Below are 20,720 nucleotides of genomic sequence, written 5' to 3' on the forward strand. Positions count from 1 at the left end.
TTTACCACCTAGGAGGATCCTGGTGCCTCAATGTCTGGGCTTTGCTGGGGCCGGGCCCGGGATGGCTGCGGCCACGTGTTCGGGCGTGAGGGTCCCAAGATGGAGTCGGGCCGGAAAGGGTGGCCTGGTCAGGGTGCCAGGCTGGCAGCGTTGGCGAGCAGGTTCTGCCGGGGTACCAGGGAGGGGGAGAGCTGTAGGTGGCCGGGGAGGCTGCTCGCGCCGATGGTTCACGAATGTGCGTGTCAGGGGGGTCGATAGTAGGTAAATGGAGGGCCGATGTCGTCCTGGGCCCTCCATGCGGACGGGGTCGGACCACGCCACGAGGCCGTGTCCAACACCATCACACAATGATAGAATCCTTTTGTTTATACAGTGGTGTTGAGAGCTGCATAAAGCTATATTTTGAAATCTGGGAAGCAGGCATTAATAGCCAAAAGTCTTAACGTTTTAGTCGAATCAGGTTGAGTGATTGATTTACTTGCAGCTTATAATTGAGCAAATATGGTAGCAGTTGTGAATATAATACTCCCTGTCCTTTAAAAGATGCTGTGTACATTTTGGACAATCCTTCTTAGTCTGTTTTGACCATTTTAAGAGCTTCTGTCTGCTAGTTGTTGGGCGTCCAGCTTACCTGATGTCAGTGATAGTAAGCGTAATAGGAAGTGCTAACAATATATTGGAAGGATCAAATTGGCTTACAAGTTCCTACATCAACATTACCAGTTGTTTCAAAGCGATTTATCTTTAGTTTTGTGAAATAGTTTGCAAATTCTCCCTTAATCCTCAGTAGGCCACCAAGAGAATTTCAAATCGATAGACCCGACCAACATGGAGGGATTCACCCACCAAATCTTTTTTATCTTGTTGGCTGGATATGCTAGTGATTTGGGGTTGCTGGCATCGGGTGTTTGGATGAGTTGGAGAGGTGGAGGCTTTGGTGAAATAACCTTACATGTGGCATGAATTATGGGTGGGGCACAGTGCCTTAAACTGTGATCTTTCAGTTATGGGTAACTAGTGTAGACATCTTAGGGCTGGAGTGCAGTAGCAGCTACCCCAAATCCAAAGTGGTCAAGCGGGGGAGAAGAGGGGGTGTTAGGGAAAATAATAATATAAAAGTACCTGTCTGGCCACCTCAATGCTCCTCTCCTCCTGGCCGTCACTGGGGCACAAAGCACTAGCTCCTCGCCCAATCCAGATGCTGCCCTCATGCTATACCAAGCATGAGAGCAGTGCCGGGATTGGCCTGAGTGGGCTGGAATGATGCTCACTCAGGCACAAAGAGCCTGTGCCATTTCTCCATCTGGCTGTAGAATGACTAAGTGTGCATGTTATTTTGCTATCCTAAGATGGCCGGCCAAACTGACCTGCACACGTACAGTGCACAACTCTCCTCCTCCCTGCCATGGTCCAGCCCAACCCCACCCTAGATTCCATGGCTTGGTCAGTCAGTGGAAAATAAAATTATACTGTTGTTTTACTATAATTTTATATTTCTCTGACTGACCAGTGTGGCTACTCTCCTCCGCAATTACGGAGGAGCTACCCCTGCTGGACTGGTGTGACTGAAGTCACAGGCCATAGATTAGTTTGGTGGCATGGTTCTGTACTCTGGAGATCGTCAGGCTCTTTTCAAAGAAATTAATGTGCAGATAATGTGCCAATAGCCAATTCTGGAAATCCCCATTCCCGCACTGACGCATTGTCCCCTGATACACTGGATTTGTTAAGCTGTCCGATTTTCTACCAGAATATAACGGGTTACACATTTGTGAATTTAAAACTATTGTATTCTTCTAATTTTTGGTACATCCAGTGAACAGATATCTTTCTTTTCCAGGCTCTTCTCAATGATCCCCTTTATATTGGATTAAAGCACAGACGTGTTCGAGGACCACAATACGATGAACTCGTTGATGAGTTCATGCAAGCAGTTACAACTAAGTAAGATTTAAAAAAGTAAAAGTATAATGTGATGATATAGTAGGATGTCTAAAACTGTACTAGTGCAGTATTTAAAAAACGTTTTTATGGATTTATTGATCAGATAAACATCACCAACGATGAGCAAATTAATAGACTATGTAATTATACAAATATAAAATTGCGATACCCTACAGATCCTTCTCCAATAGCAATTGTATATGGAAGTTTTGTCACATCACTCAAAATTCGTTCAAAATAACTGAAGAAATGTAATTGTCAAAATATTAATTTTAATGAATTCCTGTGGTGTAGTGATCAAATCCCCTCTACCTTTTCTAAACTATTGTTAGAACCATCCATTGGTGCATACTGGAATTCATATTTTCTCACCCTGTGTATCTTAGCTAACCATTCTGGGAATTGAAAATGTTTAGCGGATGTCTAATATTCTGTAATCAATGGGCACCCTAACGAGGTCACTGTAAAAACTAAATTTTATATGTGGATTTCTACACGTGGAAAGCAGTGTGAGTTTTCCAAGAGATTAATCTATAGGAATGATTCTGTCCTAGGTCTAATGCAAGCTCTAATAAAAAAAAATGCTGAACAAATCAAATATGCACCTCCAGTCACAGATCTGGGTTTAATCCATTGTTTTTTGCTCACCACGCCACCCAAGTTTGGACCAGCCATACGAAGTCTTGACCCTGCTCCCTATGTGAACAGTCCAGCCCGAACTGCCAGGCCAGGTCCTCCCTGGACCGCAAGCGAGCATCCTGGGACCGGTTTTGAGTCAGCCATGCTAGCTTGATCAGACCCGTGCTCGCAGTGCCACTGGAGTCAAGCTAACCTAGTTTAGGATGGGTGATGCTCCGAAACCAGTCCCAGTATTCTTGTTTCTGGTCCAGGGAGGACCTGGCCGGGCAGGCTGGGCTGGACTGTTCCCACGGGGAGCAGGTTCAAAACTGATTTGCATATGGATGAGTTCCAACTGGGATGGTGAGCAAAAAAAGATGGCTTTAGGCCCAGATCTCTGTACTGGGAGTGAATGTTTGATATTGTTCAGCATTCCGTCCATCAATTGTTCTTTTTTCAGAGTGAGACACAGTGGCAGGGAGCGTCCCATGGTGGATGACAGGGGCGTGAGGTTGAATAAAATCTATGCAGCCTTACTATTCGTCACCCCGACATTCAATAGTGCCTGCAGTGGGCTTCTGAACACATTTTTGAGTCCCCCACCCCCCGCACTTATTCATTTACAAGTTAAGCACTGCCAGGGTTACTCCAGAGAAAGTTTCTTGTGGACCATTCACTTATGAAGTATTTCTATCCGTTAGTAAGTTCTGCGATAATAAATGTACAAAGGTGTATTAGCTTAGGCAACTTTATTGCTCCCTGACTAAATTATATTTGTTCTTTATATGCCCTGTTTATCGATTAAATATAGGCCTGTTCCTTCCCATTAGCCGCTTCGGAAAAAACACCGAGTTCTGGTTTTCAAAGGAAAATATTTGGTTTTATTTTCATTGTGTAAAAACTCCTTGTTAGAGGTATGTTAATTCTCTCAGGCTACCTTTCCATGTTGCCCCATCCTGGAATCCCCAGTATACCGCCTTTAATTCGGAACTTGCACATGCATTCATTCCACCACTCTGGCATAATGGCTGTACCCTACGCGAAAGCTGCGAGTATAACATTCTATCAGTCTCATTATTCGTATCGGAACTAGTATATGACGTTCGTAAAGTACTTATGTTGTATACAAAAGTTGAACGAAGGTGCGTAAAATGGTCTGTGAATCGACCCTTTTGGAGGGCCAGAAGGGGAGGCTGGCTAGGGATTAGGGTGTGTGTTGTTTTTTTTGCACTTTGTTTATGATACTCATAACTTTGTTATGGTTGATAGGCACTTTGCAGGAGGGAACTATTCATTGCAGAACCGACATTGTAAGATTTATTATTAATCCATGTAAATTGCTATGCTCAAGAATTCATGCTTTTGCCCGTAACTCATGGGGTGACTTTAGAAAACTTTAATAAACATTTGTTAGTCATTAGCGGTATATGCTGTGTCACTTTGCTGCTAAGGGAATTTGTGCACTGCCAATAAAAAGGAATCTCACCGAAACATCTGTTTCTTTTATGGATTCATTTCATGGCATGTCAGACAAAAAAAAAACTTGCAGTTTAAACTCATTCCGAAAAAAGCCTTTTTCTTCATCTCAAGAAGTGGAAAAACAGGCCTATCTGTAGTTTAAATAAACACACGCCTCCGTGCTATGGGATGGGAAAAGATAGCAGTAGATGAACATTGCCTGCAAGGCTCTGAGAGCGCTTTAGAATTTGATATATATGATGTGACCCAAGGGGCAGCCTGAAAATGAGAAAAAGCGATTAGTTTAAGTCTTTAGATGAGTTTAATTTTTAGAAATTCGTTTTCAAGCATTCTTGTCCCAAGATTGGGCGTTCCCCCACGCAAGTCTGATTGCAGGGAAAAAAAATATTCAGATTTACCACTGCCAAGAATTCTCAAAAGAGGATCTCCGAGTCCTAAATTATGTTTTCCTGTCTTATTTTTGTGTCGCCCACAGTGAAACGTCCTTTGTCACAGCTTAAGCTATTGCATTAGCTCAGTGCCACTGATTAATGGACAAGGATGCCAGCCCCTCACCCTCTGTCAGTCAGTCATTAAAACTTTATTTGGTTTGTTACAACCATAAAAGTATGCACTTTAAATCTGATAAAACGTTATAAAAACACATAATATAAAACAATTATAAAAATGCAACACGCCCTCTCGGATTTGCCCCCCATTTATGTCAGCCTTTAGCCCCAATTTAGCACTTATGTGTTTTGGGCAAATTGTTCCTAAAGTCCTGATTCTCCTACACTGTGTGTGCAGGGTACCTGATGTACAAAGAGAAGCGAAGTGCAAACTGGTTCCAGTGCGCTTGTAAACTTGTTAAGCCACTAATATTGCTCAATTTAAAACACTCTAATTAACAGGTTGGTGGGGGGTTTCATTATTTAAAAAAAAAAAAACATTTTTATCAGGTTTCAATGGTTTACAACAAACTGATCATCCTATACCCCGCAGTGCATGGGTCAGAAAACATATGAATATAAAGCGAATAACGCAAGCGTCAAGGTGAGGCGATGACATGTTGACAGTCCAAGGTCTATGGCACAATAGGTCCAACATTACGCTTCAATGCTGGGACTAAGGACCCTTCTTATGTAATAAACGCATAATCACATGGCGGGGTTTCCTTCTTCCAAAGATTTTAGGGAGGCAATTGTGTGGGAGTGGTTGAATGTACTGAGATTTAATTACCACTTTACTATGCAGTGACGTTTGGATGGTTGCCACCAAGGATGCTCGTTGAAATTGCATAGCTATGTTGCATTTGTAAAAACATGGGCATGTTCAGTAGTGAAATTCCCCAAAAAGTATTAGTATTTTAAAGATCACTTCATGTGGGATTTTGGTGGATGCTCCAAAAGAGGTTTCTGGTGATTCACAAACAGTCCCACATTCAAAGCACTATAAAACGACATATTACACAATATGCCTGTCACTTACATATAGGTGAAAATGTCTGCACTCCTTTTATAATGATACACTTGATGTTTTCCTATTTGCATCTGAAAAATGGTTCATGATTTTGAGTAATAGCAGCATGAGTGACAAGGATATTTGCAGTAGACTCAGAGGTTGTGTCAAAAAAGGACCATTTATTGAGTTACATTATGGCTGAGCTCTCATCTTTTCACTTGTTAGTTGCATGTTTTAAATAGACATTTAGTCCCTTTGCATCCTCTTAAATATTCTATTACCACTATATAAGCAGGGCTTCAAATACCAGAATGCTAATGGAAAACACGCTTTGTCAAAGCCAACAGCTCTTGCTTGTATTTTGAGTCCTGACTAAAATATTTTTCTAAGTCTATTACAATGAAAAAACACGATTGCTGTCTTTCTACAGTTCAGCTATGAAACGAGAAGTGTGAATATTCAGTCTGTTTGTGAGATGTGAAATAGTTCCTCATTCATTCCAATGCAGTCACTACATAGGAGGTGGAACGATACATTAAACAACCAGTAACATGATGTGAGAGGTTAATGCTTCTGTGGGGTAGAGAAGAAGCCGACTTGTTGTACATGTTAAAGAATTAATAACAATAGGTCTTAAACAGAGTAGCAATGTCAAGCTAGACCTAATGAAGAAGGGTTGGAATGGTCGTCCCTGCACCCTCTGTAGCAGTGCTGCTGCTAGTTAAGTAAGGAAAGTGCTCATTTAAGAGACTGAGCCTGCCACCTTCCAAATTTTACTTTAGGTCACAGAACGAATCAGTTTGACTTCATTTCATATCTATACAAACGGACTGTTATTTGGTTGACATATTCTGTTGAGTGCTTGCCTATGTACACGACAGATGCTCTTGAAGGTGCAGGATAAGTGCCTTTAGAAACAATACCTTATTGGGAAGCACTAGATTTCATAGAAAGGAGCCTTTCTCAGATGTGACTACCCACGTCATGCAAAAAAAGTTCTGGGGCAACTCTCTGAAGATGGCACAAGCATTCTGTGCTGAAACCGGACCACTGAGAGCAGTTTGAAGTCATGCACCTATTTAGCCAACCTCCCACCACTAAAAACCTGATTCATAAGTGGACAGAGATAAAATACTCTCTATGCTTCGTACTTATTGTGACAGGCAGTCAGCAAAGTGTGCTGGTGGACCATGCGGCTTTTGAACTGGGATCCCCCAGTGCTCCCCAGGGTCTGAATGGAGGCAGGGTTGAGGTTCGAGTGCCTGGACCTTTATGGTGCACGTTCCTTGGGGATATAGGCTTCAGGTCTGCTATGGCGCAAACCCAGGCAAAACTTGGGGTTTCCTCTATAATTGGGGATGCATCTATAATCAGTTTCTACAGAATCCCAGCGGCGGCTGCCATAGACGAATGGTGGTAGGGCGGGTGGGGTTGCGTGCGGAGGCATTGCGCAGGGAATACAATATAATAAAAATAAAACTTACCTTTTGCCGCCGGCCGCTCTAGCGTCTCGACGCGCTCTCTCTCTCCTCTTCCTGCCAGCTGTTTCCAGCAGTCCCTCGGACAAATTCCCTGTCCAATCCCCGTGTTGCAGAACAGGGCGGTGCTCTCTGCACCGCCCGCCACAATGCTAAAAATGCATTTGCATAGACAAAGCGGCAGGCACCGCGCACTGCCTGCCGCTTTGTTCATGCAAATGAAGGGGGGTGCCACAGGTACCCCCCGTGTGCACTCCCACCTCTCCTTCACTCTGGGGGCCCACAGGGGGCCCCCAGAGTGAAGACCGCATGCCTTTCCGTGGCGGCATCGCCGCAGCGAAAAGGCATCTAAACAAGGCCATCATAATATGGCTGGTGGTGTCTATTAGACACCCCCACCATATTAAACCTTTTCCGCCCCGGTCGCAAGGCGACCGGGGTGGAAAAGCGGCGGACGGTCTTTCCGTCCGCCGCGGTCCCCCCGCCATCCTAATATGGCGGAGGGAAATTCAGGTGCGGGTGGCGGGCGGATTACCCCTGCCAGGCTGGCGGTGGCTACCGCCAGCCTGGCGGGGGCTATCCGCCCGCCATTCTAATGGGCCCCTTAGTGTGCAAGTGTGTTTTGGTCGGCCTGAGCCGGCCGTACAAAACACATATGCGCACTTAGGGAGTGGAGTGCACTAGCACTCCTCTTCTCCCCCCCCCCCTCCATACCGCAGCCCCGCCCCTCCCAACACCGCTGGCTAACAATGCAAGAACATCGTTTTAATTTATTTTTTCAGGCTCTGAGCCAGGCAGTGAGGCGACACTCCTCTGCCATTGCGGAGGAGCCACCACTGCCGAATCCCCTATTGCAAGAACCCAATGATTTCCAGACATTATTAGAGAAATCCATTCCATGTGCTGTTCTGTACCATTCACTATTTGTTTTTTAATTTAATTAATTTTGTTCAGTTGAGTTTCAGCATCTGTCTGGGTGTGCCAGCACAGTGTCCTGACACTCACCAGTTGTCGCACGTCATACGAATCCGTCTGGTTCCTTTGCAGGTTCTACTGAGCACTCTCCTACAATCCGGCTCCATATGTTTAATTTTTTGATAATTTTTATCTGGACTTTGTGTTTTGCGTACCTTGCTTCTTTCAAAATTGAATAAATTTCAGGCAACTTAATTGGATATCTTTGCACTGTGCTGAAGGTTTTTTTTTAATGTGCATATATATGAATATTTAAAAGAAAAGTATTTTGTACAACCGGTGTGTTACGCCATAATTCTTCAGCCCACAATAGCAATTTGGCAAGATTTGGTGTCAACATATCAGACTCTTTCAAACAAATTGAGAAAGATTCATACAAAATGCAATAAACAGACAGCTTGTCACATCATTTGCAATTCTGTATAATTTAGAGTATCAAACTTGTATACCTGTTTCAACAACATTAATACCTAAATATGTAGCTGTTCTTTTATATCCTTAATAGTTATCAGGTACTTTGAAACTCATATAGCATTGTCCTTTAATTAGTGAAGACCAATGCACATTCCTGCTCCAAATATTGCCTTGTACAAAAACTGTTTTGCCTCCTTCATGAGATCCTTCTACATAGATAGCATTGACACTATTGATGGCCTAACTTTCACGCCAGAGATTCCATTTGTCCCTTATTTTGGTTGAAGGTAGGAGTTAATGCTGAGTATTTGAGGCCACATAATACATTGCACATGAAGTAATTTGCCTTAACTGAGTTTATAGTGGTTTATCATGTAATTTAAGTGTAAGAGTCAGTAAGATGGACCCACTACATCGGGTCTCCCAGCCTTGTATCTGACACATCTGTTAGTGTCGTCTTCTGCTCTCGCCGTGTTTGTGTTATGTTGATTTGTATAGTGCACTAATCAACAGAGTGTATACAGGCTCTTGTGCAGGTGTCTGTCTCTATCACTGGGCGATTATGGAATTTCCACTATATGGCGATAGCTCTTTTCACAGCGGCCATCACCAAATAAATCGATTTACTGTGGACTTTTTTGGCCTTATACCAGGCATCAGCCCCAGAAAACAGTTTTTGAGCTCCAGATGTGCTGCTTGTTGACCAGTTTCATTCCTTCATCACACATGCAACCCCTGGCGGTCTTATTCATGGTGCAAACAAGGTCATCTGGTATTAATCTGCATGACCACACCACATCTGAGGCACATGTGTGTTCATTTGAGAACTCTGTGTGCAATCTGGCAGAGGTGAGACACGCGTGATGCACAAAGTTAAACTGCAATAACTGAAGTCTTACATTTCAAGACACCTTGGAGACTGGCACAGTGCTGTCAACCAAACCCCGTCTGTTAGTTCTACCCCAGATCCTTTTCCCATTTATTGCTAAGGTCTGCTAGGTTCTTGATCTGTTGTTTAAAAACATGCAGAATGCCGAGACCCTGTGGTTCGACTTGCAGAAAAGAACATGCAGTGTCTATTTTCTATTTCTATGACTGCTGACCAAGCATTGAGGTGACACTAGACAAGAGGCCTTGGGTCTTTTTTCAGATAGTATCGCATGTCAATAAGTCATTGTCCAACCAAATACTTGCTTTTATAAGGAAACGTTGTATTTTTTTTCTAACTGTACACATGAAAAGAAATACGACATTCAGAAGCAATAACACAATCTCCCTTGAGGTCGGGGCTCTAGTAGTTTTCAGGCAAATGCCTGTACTACCCTCCATTAAGTAATATGCTTGGGTTATTCCCCATTCACTGGTGGTCGTTGCGTCCAGGGAATCCATACTACTAGGCCGTACTCAAGAGTTTCCTTTCACTCTTCAGGTTTTTAATCAAAGTGTCTATGTTGCCACAGCACCATCAGGCCAAGTTCGAGTCTTACACGCTACAGCAGCACAGAAGCGTTCAGCATTAGAGTTTGCCCTGAGAACAGGCACTTGCAAGATCAGATCCAGCTCGTAGGCGGGCTGCTCGCAGTACACATGGCAGTATCAGTTGGTCGCAGGTTTACTTTTCAGAGTGGTGCGTCTGGCCCTCCCCATCGATTGAAACAGCTTTTAGCTTGCAGAGACATGGTAAGTCAAATTCACTCCAGTGGGGGATTCAATCCTTTGGCTCTCAACTGTAGTCCCACGATGGCATGTCATCCTGCCTGGCATCCTCCGGGTCTAGGGCAGATCTCATGGTGTAGCTAGACCCACTGGTCTCTGGTTCGCGCCAGTCGCAGGCGACAGCCCAAAGTCTTTGATGATTTGGTCCCAGAGCCCCTTCCGGCATACTGGGATGCTGTGGTACATTCCGGATGCAACGTAGACTCTTCAGGTGCAATCGCCCACAGCACGGTGGCCCTTCCTGGCATATAGTTTTGCCGGTAAGACGTTAACGAGTCCTGCCCTGTTGGTCACACAGTTACTTCAACAGGGGCCCCTTCTGGCATACAAGGTCACCGCAACGAGGCAATGACATGTTGGTGCCTCCACCACAGTTGTCAATTCTGAGCTCCATCTACAGGGTCCCTCTTCTGACATATTGGAGTCACCAAAAACAGTCCTTCACATGGACTACAGCCCCCTCGGTGCACAGCCGAATCCTCAAGCCTTGCAGAAGGAGTCCTTGCGGTAGGGCTTCCCACTGGACCTTGCCCTGACCAACGCTGTCTCACAGGTGACAGTGGTCTTGTCAAGCAGGCAGGCACAAGTGCTCCATGCCCAGGCTCCAAGGCAGGTGACCTCAGTTTTGCTGAGTGATGTCTCTCCACCCAGCAGGGAGACTAGCAGGCATGTGCCCCTAGCAGAGGTCTTTCAGAGCTTCCCCATCTCACACACCTGGCAAGTGACACATTTTGGGGGGCTCAGCATCCCTTTCTTATAGTCTTTTTCTAGAACCCAAATGTGATTTAGGGTTTGAGTCTCTGAAGTTTTAAGTTGATGTTCTGCTTTTTTTGAAGTGGTCATGTCTCTCTTTTGTCTTCCCTCATGAAAGATGCCTGTAACGGCAGGCAAGTCTCCAAAGCATATTGTCCCACAATTCATGGGTGTGACCGGAGTTCATACCTGAATGTCAGTCAGAATATGTGCATCAAAAGGTCAGTCCCAGACCCCAGCTTTACTCTTTATAAATCCCTTATCAGCCCCATCTCTCTTCCTGCAATGTGCCAAGGCCCCTCCCTTGTGATCTATCACTGAATCAAAGAGCAGGCTTTTGTAGTGTAAAGGAGTCTCTTCCTTTTGTTTGGTCAGGCCAGGTCTGGGTTCCCATGGAACCCAGACTCCTCCATGTAATGTACCATTGTAAGGCCCATTTACTCAGTGTGCATTCACAGCACACTTACTGTACGGTAGTGTTTCTCGATGCATGGTACCTTTACATTTACACATACATTCAGCGCACACATTACGTCTGCATACACTGTTCAGCACTTAAACTTTTCTATCTTTAACCAGGGTGTGCTATTTACAAATGCACACTCTTACGGCACACACACTCATTGTGTGTGCACTGCACAACACTTCACTCTTCTTATATTGCACTTCAAGCAGGAACACATACACCTAGCACATTCTCTCACTGCGTATGCACTGCACAGCATTACATCTCTCATGTCATGTACTCATTCCACGCATACATACACTCAGCACATGCACTGATCTCACATGACTATACGGTACTGCTTTATCCCTGTACTCTACATTCCCAGGCATAGATACACCCGATGCTGAGTCACTACTCCTCTGCTGCATAGAACTCCACATCTACCTTATGTAGGCCACGGGTGAGTTAAGTACACAGCAGCGGAGCTTTTAAAAAGGTGAGTGAGTCTGTAGGCCTCAATCCAGGGACACAGGCTAGAAAGGTCCTGTTCACTACCACGGATCACTACACGGCATGCTGCCACCACCGCGCTTGTGTTACTTAATCTCTGGTGAAGGTAGTAGCCTTCTACCACTATGAGGGTAGCAATTTGGGCATCCCTCCCAGTCCCACAAGTCTACAATCTGTGAGACTATCCTATGTCATAGCTCACATGCATGAGCTGTGTTCACCTATGATAAAAAAATCAGTATTAGGGATCCAGACAACAGTACAGTTGGGCACTCACTGCGGGGATACACGTCTTTACCATGCAGAGGAATTTTCCATCTCAATACAGTGGGTGCCCAGATTTCTTGTACTCGTATGCGTAACCTTCTATCCATACGGAATATACATAGTTTTTACATAGTGGTAGGCTACTCTACAGCCTATGTTATTTTAGGAAACAAAATGACACACTTTCTTTAAAAAATAACTAAATTTTTACATTAGATTGGATATGGTCAACTGGACGCATCAAAGAAGGTCAGATGGGTTGCTGCAAGTGTGGGATGGTTGGAGTACAAGCAAGGAATTTGATACCTTGAAGGCCAAGAGGTGTGGTGTTTGTGGACAACGATTACGTAGGGAAGGTGGGTAAAGATTATATAGAATATGTCAGAAAAAGGGAGGCACAGAGATCAATTAACCTAGCTCTAAAACACTGTGGTATATTTTTACTAATTAAAGCTCTTCGCTGGCTGATTTCACTGAGCATAAGGGTTCCTTGGCGTGGCAAAATTAATCTTGCTTTTCATAGGTGATGCGCACCTAAGGGCAGTAGTTTCTGTCTAAGCTCAGACATTAAATACGAGCGTTCAGATTTTTCTGAAGCTCAAATAGAATTCCGACTTTGTTCCCTTTTGAAATAGTTCATAAAAGGGAGCAGGCAGAGAGCATTTGTCTGCGCTTCAGATTAGCTTTGATGGAGCTTACCAGACCGCCATAGACTTTAAATAGCATGATCCTGCACCCTGTGGACACTTCAAGGTCAAACGGTTGACCTTGAAAGTGGTCCGCTGTTTCATCAGAAGCCTTAATAGGGATTGTGTGGACCCTGTGGTACGATTGCTTTTCCTTTTATCTATATACCAGGACCGGTACCAAAAATTCGATACCTCCATCTCCTATAATAGTTCTCCAGGGGGATGGGTCACCAGCCATCATTATCTTTTGTCTTATTCAATATATATTTAACTTTCCCATTGGGCATAATCTGTACATTTTCATATGGTATCACTAACAGCAACAAATAGTTAAAAAAAAATATTTCTTTTTGATAGTGAGGAGTCAGCAGCTACTCTGACCACTATTAGTGACCAGAAACATGGTTGGGACAGCCTTGAGTGCCTGGCTTAATTATGCTAATTTGATGTACAGCTGTCATCCCAGTTAATTGCTATTCAGACTGCACAGGTCACAAATGGATGAATGTATTGTACGGAAAAAATAGATGGCCCTAATATGAAATATTTTATTTTTGTTTCTTGTGTATTTTACAGCTTTTTTAAATCCTAGGCAATTTTTGTTTGTGCAGTGCAACTGGGAATTTGCTTGACAAGTTTAAGGGTATTACACATATTTTAAATACGTAATAAAACAAGTTTTTGGGAAAGTGAATATTAATACTGAATTCTTAAACTCCGATATTACTATTAACCACTAGCTCTGCCATCCATTCTGCAGCACACATTAGCTGTTGTATACATGTTTTTATGAATGGCTCGGATGCTGGGTTATACAAAGATCTTTTCAGACCACTCCCTGCGCGTGGTGGGATAGTGGAATGATGGTGGATCACAGGTCAGGAACTCATTGTCTGTCCCAGGCTACGAAACAAGAGCTGCTCTCTGGAGGAAATGGCCGATTAGTTCTACTTGTATTAAAAGGCATTCTTTTGCCCTGTGCAACGGGCCCATGATTAATAGGGCGCCATTTGCCTGAAAGGCGAAAATCATTAATATTCCTTGCCATGGATGCCACTCCATTTCCTCTGCACTAGAAATTGTTTACTAATGTTATGTTATGTGTTATGTTATGTTAAGCTGTTTTATAGCGCGCACAATTACTGCCGGAGTATCCTGGCGCGAAAGAAAGGAAAAAGGGAAGTGTAGCAGCAGAGCCCCGAAGTAACATAACAATTTAAACAGCTAATCTGAACAAATGGGTTTAATGCTTTCTTAAAAGCCGTGAAGTCCACAGTACTGCGCAAAGAGACTGGGAGCGCATTCCATGCTCGCGCAGCTCTCACTGTCACAGAGTGTCCTCCCAGCCGGATGCGCCGAAAACGCGGTACCTGCATGAGGTGTTGAGATGCTGAACGCAGATCTCGATTGGGAGAGTACCGCAAGAATCGTTTCATCAGATAGGCGGGACCGCGCCCATTGATGGCTTTGTGGGCCAAAGTCAAGATTTTGAAAGTAATTCGATGCTGCACCGGTAGCCAGTGCAAGCTCTCCAGGTAACTCCTAACGCTGATCCGCTTGGAGATGTTCCCCAATAATCTAGCGGTAGCGTTCTGAATAACCTGGAGCCGCCCTATCAAGTAAGCAGGAGAGCCACTAAACAGAGCGTTAGCGTAGTCCAGGCGCGAGAGAATTAAAGCTCTCGCGACTGACTCGCGGGCAGAGGCCGGCAGAAGCGGAAAAAACTTTCTGAGAGACTTCAGGGTCCCAAAGCAGCCTCCAGTGAGCCTCTTAATGTGCCCCTCAAAACGGAGGTTGTAATTAAATGTATTGAATATTTTCGAGCAGCTCTTTAGAGTGAGAACTTAGCGCAATGAATGCATCAAAATCTCCAGCCTCCTCTTTGTTCACACCCTTTTATTTTGGAAGGTGAACATTAGAGCGCCGAAGAAAACAGTAAATATCTAGGAAAGAGCAGTGGGTTTAACAGGTCATAGTGCCGATATAGGCAACCCTCACGCACGATGAACATAGCAGGCACTGCAATAAATAATCACACGAAAACAGGTTGTTGGAAAACAGTTTGCTGCAGGTTTATTTTATACAAGAAGTATGCCATTGTGGTGGGTTAACTTGCGGACGATCCAAGGGCAGGCAGCAGTGACTGACCTAAGCTGCCCTGCCTGCCTGATGAGCCAAACTGCACCTTGGCCAAACCAATAGGCGCTACCATATACCTGGGGAAATTTGCCCCATTAATTACCATGGTTCCCCATTACCTTGGACCCCCAGTTCAAGACCTTACTTGTGCCTTTTTAGGGGAGGAGCATTGCAGGCAAGCCCCTGATTGCTCAGGCTTACAACCGCCCCAAGGACTAACTGGGCATCAACGTTTTTATCCAGGGTCCTTCCGTAAAGACTTCTGGGGCTGGGGTTTGACGTACGGCTCCCCTGTTGTGCTCCTGAAGAGGGTACCCCTATGTACCAATCTGCTTCTGGATCACCCTGTAACTCAGTCAATGGCCTGGATGTGGCCACCGTCATATCCGGGGCCCCCCGACCATTTCAGGTTCCATAACCTCCTGTGACCTTCAGTCGCCAGTCCTTCTAGCCAGACCAATTCCCTATCTACCTCTGGCAGGTGTGCCCCATCCCTATCTGGGTACCATGTGGTGTTTGCACTAATGGGACCGCACCTAAATGTTGAGCCCTTTTTGTTTTATTTGATTTTGGGTTGAACCAAGCCCTCCTTCTTGGTGGGCTTGCACATGGCTATGTACCCTTTTGTAGGAATGTTCGATGGTCTTCCGGGGGTTAGGAACTACTGGTCTTATCTTTAACCACTGTTCCGTAAGATGTCCCTGTTGTGCCCTCTGTGCCAATGTGTGCCTTCTGATTAGGGATGGAGTGTGCCCTGTAATTACCCCTCACTGCTCAGACCCCAAATTCAAGATTCACTGGAAAGCATTTTGGTGTCCGCCTACAAGGTCATGAGTATATTTGTTGTTATCGTTTGTAGCGAACGCAATACACTTATCTATGGGAGTACTGCACCGGCAAGAAATCAGATCCCTTGGGCTGATAATTACTTAAATGGCTGTGGGGTGGGGTGTTTTGCAAGATCATACCACTGCATCGCTCATGCTGGGGCTTGAGGCCAGCCCCCTCCCCCCCAACCGGCAAATTGATAGATGTCCCCCGGTATTGGGGCTGTATTCTGCCCTTTGCTGAATACCCAGTGTGCCTCTACCGCTCAATCCAAGGCAAGTATGGACCTGAAACAGGGGTGTTACTGGAAGTTCCCATAGATGCACCTTAAGCGCTGTGCTTCATTTTATGTTCTCATTTGGTAGAGCAAACAATTGGTCTGGATGCATTCTTTGAGTTTGTGACATTATTCTTGCCTGAGTGTGTACACAATTGCTTCCCTACCCTCTGATAAGCCTGTCTGCACAACCACACTACCACAAACAGAATACGGTGTATTCTACTTTAGCCTCTGCTATACCTCTGGGGATTCGCTAGACTCTGCGCACACAATGGGCCATATGTATCATTCCAAATTGCGATTGCAAACGCCAAAATTCACAGAATTTCGGCGTTTGCGATCGCAAGTGGGCTCAGTGGTATGTATGAAAGAAAAACTGCCTTGCATAATAAGGAATCGCAAAATTTGAGATTCCCTATTTTGCAATTGCATTTAAGGTATCGCAAATTGCTATTCCTTAAATGCAATGTAAGAAACACAGGAAAAAGTGCAATTTGGCCTTAAGGAATCGCAAATTACCACCAACTTCAAGTTGGGGGTAATTTGCGATTTCTCTGAAAAATTCACTTTTTTGCGTTTTTCAAAGTGCCATGTGGCGCACATTCATGCCCTTAGGGCGTGGATGTGTGCCACATGTGCACAAATGCACATTTCAGGGGTGCAACCGGGTATCTTTTTGACACCCTGGCACCCTTGAAATTGCATTCTCAATTTGCGATTCTCTAATTGAGAATCACAAATTGAGAATGTCTTCCCATTCATTCCTATGGGCTTATTCCTTAATTGCGAATCACAATTTGCAATTCGCAATTAAGGAATATGTAGGATTCACAAAATAATTTGCAAATCCTACATACACAGTGTTTTGCGAAATCAGAGTTTGCAATGCTTTGTGCTGGAGAAAGCATTGGGTAACTGGATGCTCAAATCATTCCTGCCCTCTCCTAAATTGTGGAAATGCAAATTGCTTTAATACTTTGTCAGCCGTTACCCTCTCAACCTGTGTCCCCAAAGCCTAAAGAACTGTGCCCCTCTTTCTTAGACAACCGATCCTACACCACCTAAAGGGGATAAAAAGTTGTGCGCAAAAAGAAAACTCTGTGTAGTTAAGTGAGTGACCCTCTAGCAATGAGACCTGTCCTCTAGGATATGAGTCTTTTTGCGCACAACTTTTTATCCCCTTTATTTTCAGGGTTGGCAACTGCTGATGATGAGATAGTGGGGAGTCAAGCGAGTACCAGTTTGACAAATCCTCCTGGTGGTTACTCCTGTGAGGCGTTGCAAACCCCCCCTCCCCTTTTTTCACTAGAGAAGGGTAGAGAGGGTCATCTGACCAGCACAGGGAACAAGGTTACACACACACGTTTGTTTTTAATTATGAGTATCTACATAAAGAGTGATTGGAGACAACAAAAGTAGGTAGTCGGCGATATACACCCACTGCTGATAACAATAGATATACCGAAGAGGTGGGGAAGTTTACTCATTGAACTTGTAAGGACAGGCACAGTGACTTGTGGATCTTGGTGAGTGGGGGGCAGCCTGCATCCTTGTCCAAATCCCCCTGGGCCCCTTGATGTTTGGAGCTTGATGGACCCAAACTGTTCTACCAATCTCCTCCTGCAAATTACCCCAGACACGTTCGATGGACCTGCCAGATTTTACCCCTAGGGCTGGTTACGAATTTCCTGGCCACTTTCCTATAATTCTAGGTCACCTGTTTCCCTGGGCCTCCCTCCTTAGTATAAACCCATACCAAATAATGGGGGCACATGGCATCCTCCAACCAATCAATGCTCCCAACAGCGATATGGGCCCTGCTCCTCCTTCAGGGAGTTTATGCACCTTAAAGACAGCACTATTCATATCGGGGACCCTTAAAATAGGTGCCAGCCGGCCCAATGAGATATATATCCCCCAGCCTTTCTACATCACATGTGCTTGTGCCAAACTGCACTGGCGAAAGCTGTGTATAACCATGATGTTTACTTTTAGAATCATAATTTATATACTCCAGTGGCTTGCCCCCAATCCCATGCCACCCTGTTGCCCCAATTATTACAGCGTTATCAGACCTGATTAATTGATTATGGTGTGGCTTATGTTCTTTACCAACTGCCATTTACAACTCGGAAGAGCCCTCTTGAAAGTATAAGTGCTGAGAGGTATGCAGAATTCTCCCTTCTGATTGACACTGTGCCAGCTTCCTATTGTGATTGGCGATTGATTATCCCCTCTCCGGTGCCCCAGCCTGATAGTAACAAGTTACACTCCGCTGGTGTGGTGTAGGCAAATTTCCCTTAAGCACTACCTTTCCTAAAGGCCATAAATAACTTTGTGTTGTCACATGGCACAGCCTGCTTGGTCATAGAGCAGATGAACTGGTTGCCATATTATTGCAAGACCCGCTCATGTCCCGGGGTGCAGTGGCCGGGGATAGTATACATGCCGGAGTTCTTCCATTATTCCATAGAGGAGTTTCCCATGTGCTGTCGTCTACTGTGCTGTTCTGCTCACAAGCCTCCCAGGCCATTTAAGTTACTCAAAATAAAACTGTACAGGTTTGCTTTGCCATTTCCATCACCCCTCCTAAGCCCTTTTTAACTCTCCATTTAACCTGCAAGGGGCAATTTGGCAGAAAGCCCAGTGGGACCTGGCAGTTCTATTTAATGCTCTGATTTGCCCTCAATAGTAAGTTCCATGTTGCAAGAAGTTAAACTGCTGTCGGATAGAAATGTGCAAGCTAGTAATGAAATCGTTGAACCATCAAATAATTTAAGCAGATTAATTAACGCTGATAAATTGCCACATGTAAAGGATGATAGCAACACACAAGTAACTGAGATCCCTCATCCGAAAATCGAATGTGACATAATTAATGATAGCTTGGTAATTGAAGGTGTGACTAGTGATTTTTCAAGGTCAATCGATGATTCAAGTAGTATGAAATAGTCATGCTCAAAACAACGCCAAGATTCAAGCGGCCCATTAAAACCAACAAACCTTTCGAAAATGGCTAGGAAAAGGTTAAGAAAGCTCACAATAAGAAAGCACATGAATTAAAATCTATTAGTAAGAAAGCGAGTGATGATCCTAAATTTTTGAAAGTAAAGGAATCTGAAATGAAATCATATTTCCCGATTTTTGGGATTTAAGGTAAAGGTAAATCAAATAACGGAGTGTGGCATTGAAAAACTAGGGGACTTAGATCCCAAATTTAGTTCTGGCCTCATAGGCGAAGTTCCAATAATAAAAGAAAAAGCATCTGACCAATCGATAAGTGTGGAAGTCAATAGTGCGCAATCTAGTCACATTGAGAAATTAGTGGACTCTAATGGTCAAGTGGGTAGTATGAGCAATGAATTGGGGTCTGAATTAAGCCGGAAACCAAGTAATGTAGTAGTGGTCGACCAAGGTGCACAAAATAATATTGTTAATCAGAATTTAGTGAATTACATTCATCAGCAAGGTGTAAAAAAAGCCGATCAAGTGGTCCTCTGTGGGACACAAGAGCGATCAATAAAGGAAGTTAAAGAGGTCAATCTGCTGACGGAAAGGGTTCTTGTGCCCGTTAAGGATAATTCATGCCGGCCAGTTATAATTGTGAAAGATAATATTGAGCATTTAAATTTGTCGACCGATATGAGGAAAGTAGCCTTCAGTCCCCAATACACTTCTAGAGGCCCACATGACATTTTAAACCGCGGTAACATCCTGAAATTATTACATGCTATTATAGATCTTAAAGATGTGGTAACGAAGGATCTGGAAGCTGTGGAGTTTAAGAAAGAAAGTGAAAATTGCGACAGGGAAATAACAGTTACAACTTGGTTAAATATGGAAATTGTTGATAAAATAATGGCGAACTGTAGCGTATTTGAGAAATGGGGCATTAAAGTTTGGCAAGCTCAAGCATCTTGCTACCCGATGTTGCTAATTCCAAATGAACCAAAAGGGGATGATAAAAAAATTAGCTATGGCTACTAAGAAAACTGATGACAAAAGAAGAGCCATAGTAGAACAGGTTAGAGTTTAAAAAAATGCATCAGGCGCATCTAAGGAATTGAACTTAGCATATGGCATGAAGATAAGGAGCAGCCAATCCGGTCTGCGAACTTGCGAGGAGTTGAAGAAAGTCCCAGAGTTAGTAGATGATTGGAGTTGGCTTCCAGGAATTTTAACAAAACATAATTTTGAAACGAAGGATTGATGTCTATCAAATCCTTTGACTCTCTGTTCCTGGAACACCAATGGCTTAAAATCATTAATCGAAGACTAATATGTAATTGATTTTTTTGAAGGCTTTTAGTATATTAATGTTTCAGGAAACTTGGACCACGTCAAAAGAACCTTTTATAGGTTATGTTGAATACTGTAATGTCTCAACACGAGAAGCCAACTCAGGTCGCCCACGTGGTGGTCTTTCTATGTATATATTATCAAAATTAAAAGCCTCTCACTTTGAAATTGACCTTCATGTAAAATGGCTACAGTGTGTTAAACTAATAGCAAGTCACTCGATTATTCTAATAAATGTGTGTTTAAGTTGCAAAAAGAAGGTTAGATCCACCCAAATTACTCAGCTATGGGGGATGGTAAAAACTTTATATTATGAGCACTTGGATTCAGTATTTATTATTTCAGGTGATTTTAATATGCACTTTGTTGCACTTAAAAAGCAGACATTTGACTTAAAATGGTTAGCTCAATGGACAGACTGTGAATTTAAAAAATACAACTTA

At 43.8% G+C, this 20,720-nt stretch overlaps 1 protein-coding gene across 2 annotated transcripts in view; it reads left to right on the forward strand.

Annotated features, from left to right (window-relative positions):
- The window catches only part of ME3 (malic enzyme 3), a 426,853-nt gene that overhangs the window by 309,068 nt on the left and 97,065 nt on the right, over positions 1–20,720 (forward strand). For both annotated transcript variants that reach the window (XM_078658437.1, XM_078658438.1), the window contains exon 7: positions 1,841–1,944. In XM_078658437.1, coding sequence (XP_078514563.1) covers positions 1,841–1,944 — 104 coding nt within the window. The remainder of the gene's footprint in view (positions 1–1,840; positions 1,945–20,720) is intronic.

Source organism: Lissotriton helveticus, chromosome 8, assembly GCF_964261635.1.
Source record: "Lissotriton helveticus chromosome 8, aLisHel1.1, whole genome shotgun sequence".
Taxonomy (NCBI): domain Eukaryota; kingdom Metazoa; phylum Chordata; class Amphibia; order Caudata; family Salamandridae; genus Lissotriton; species Lissotriton helveticus.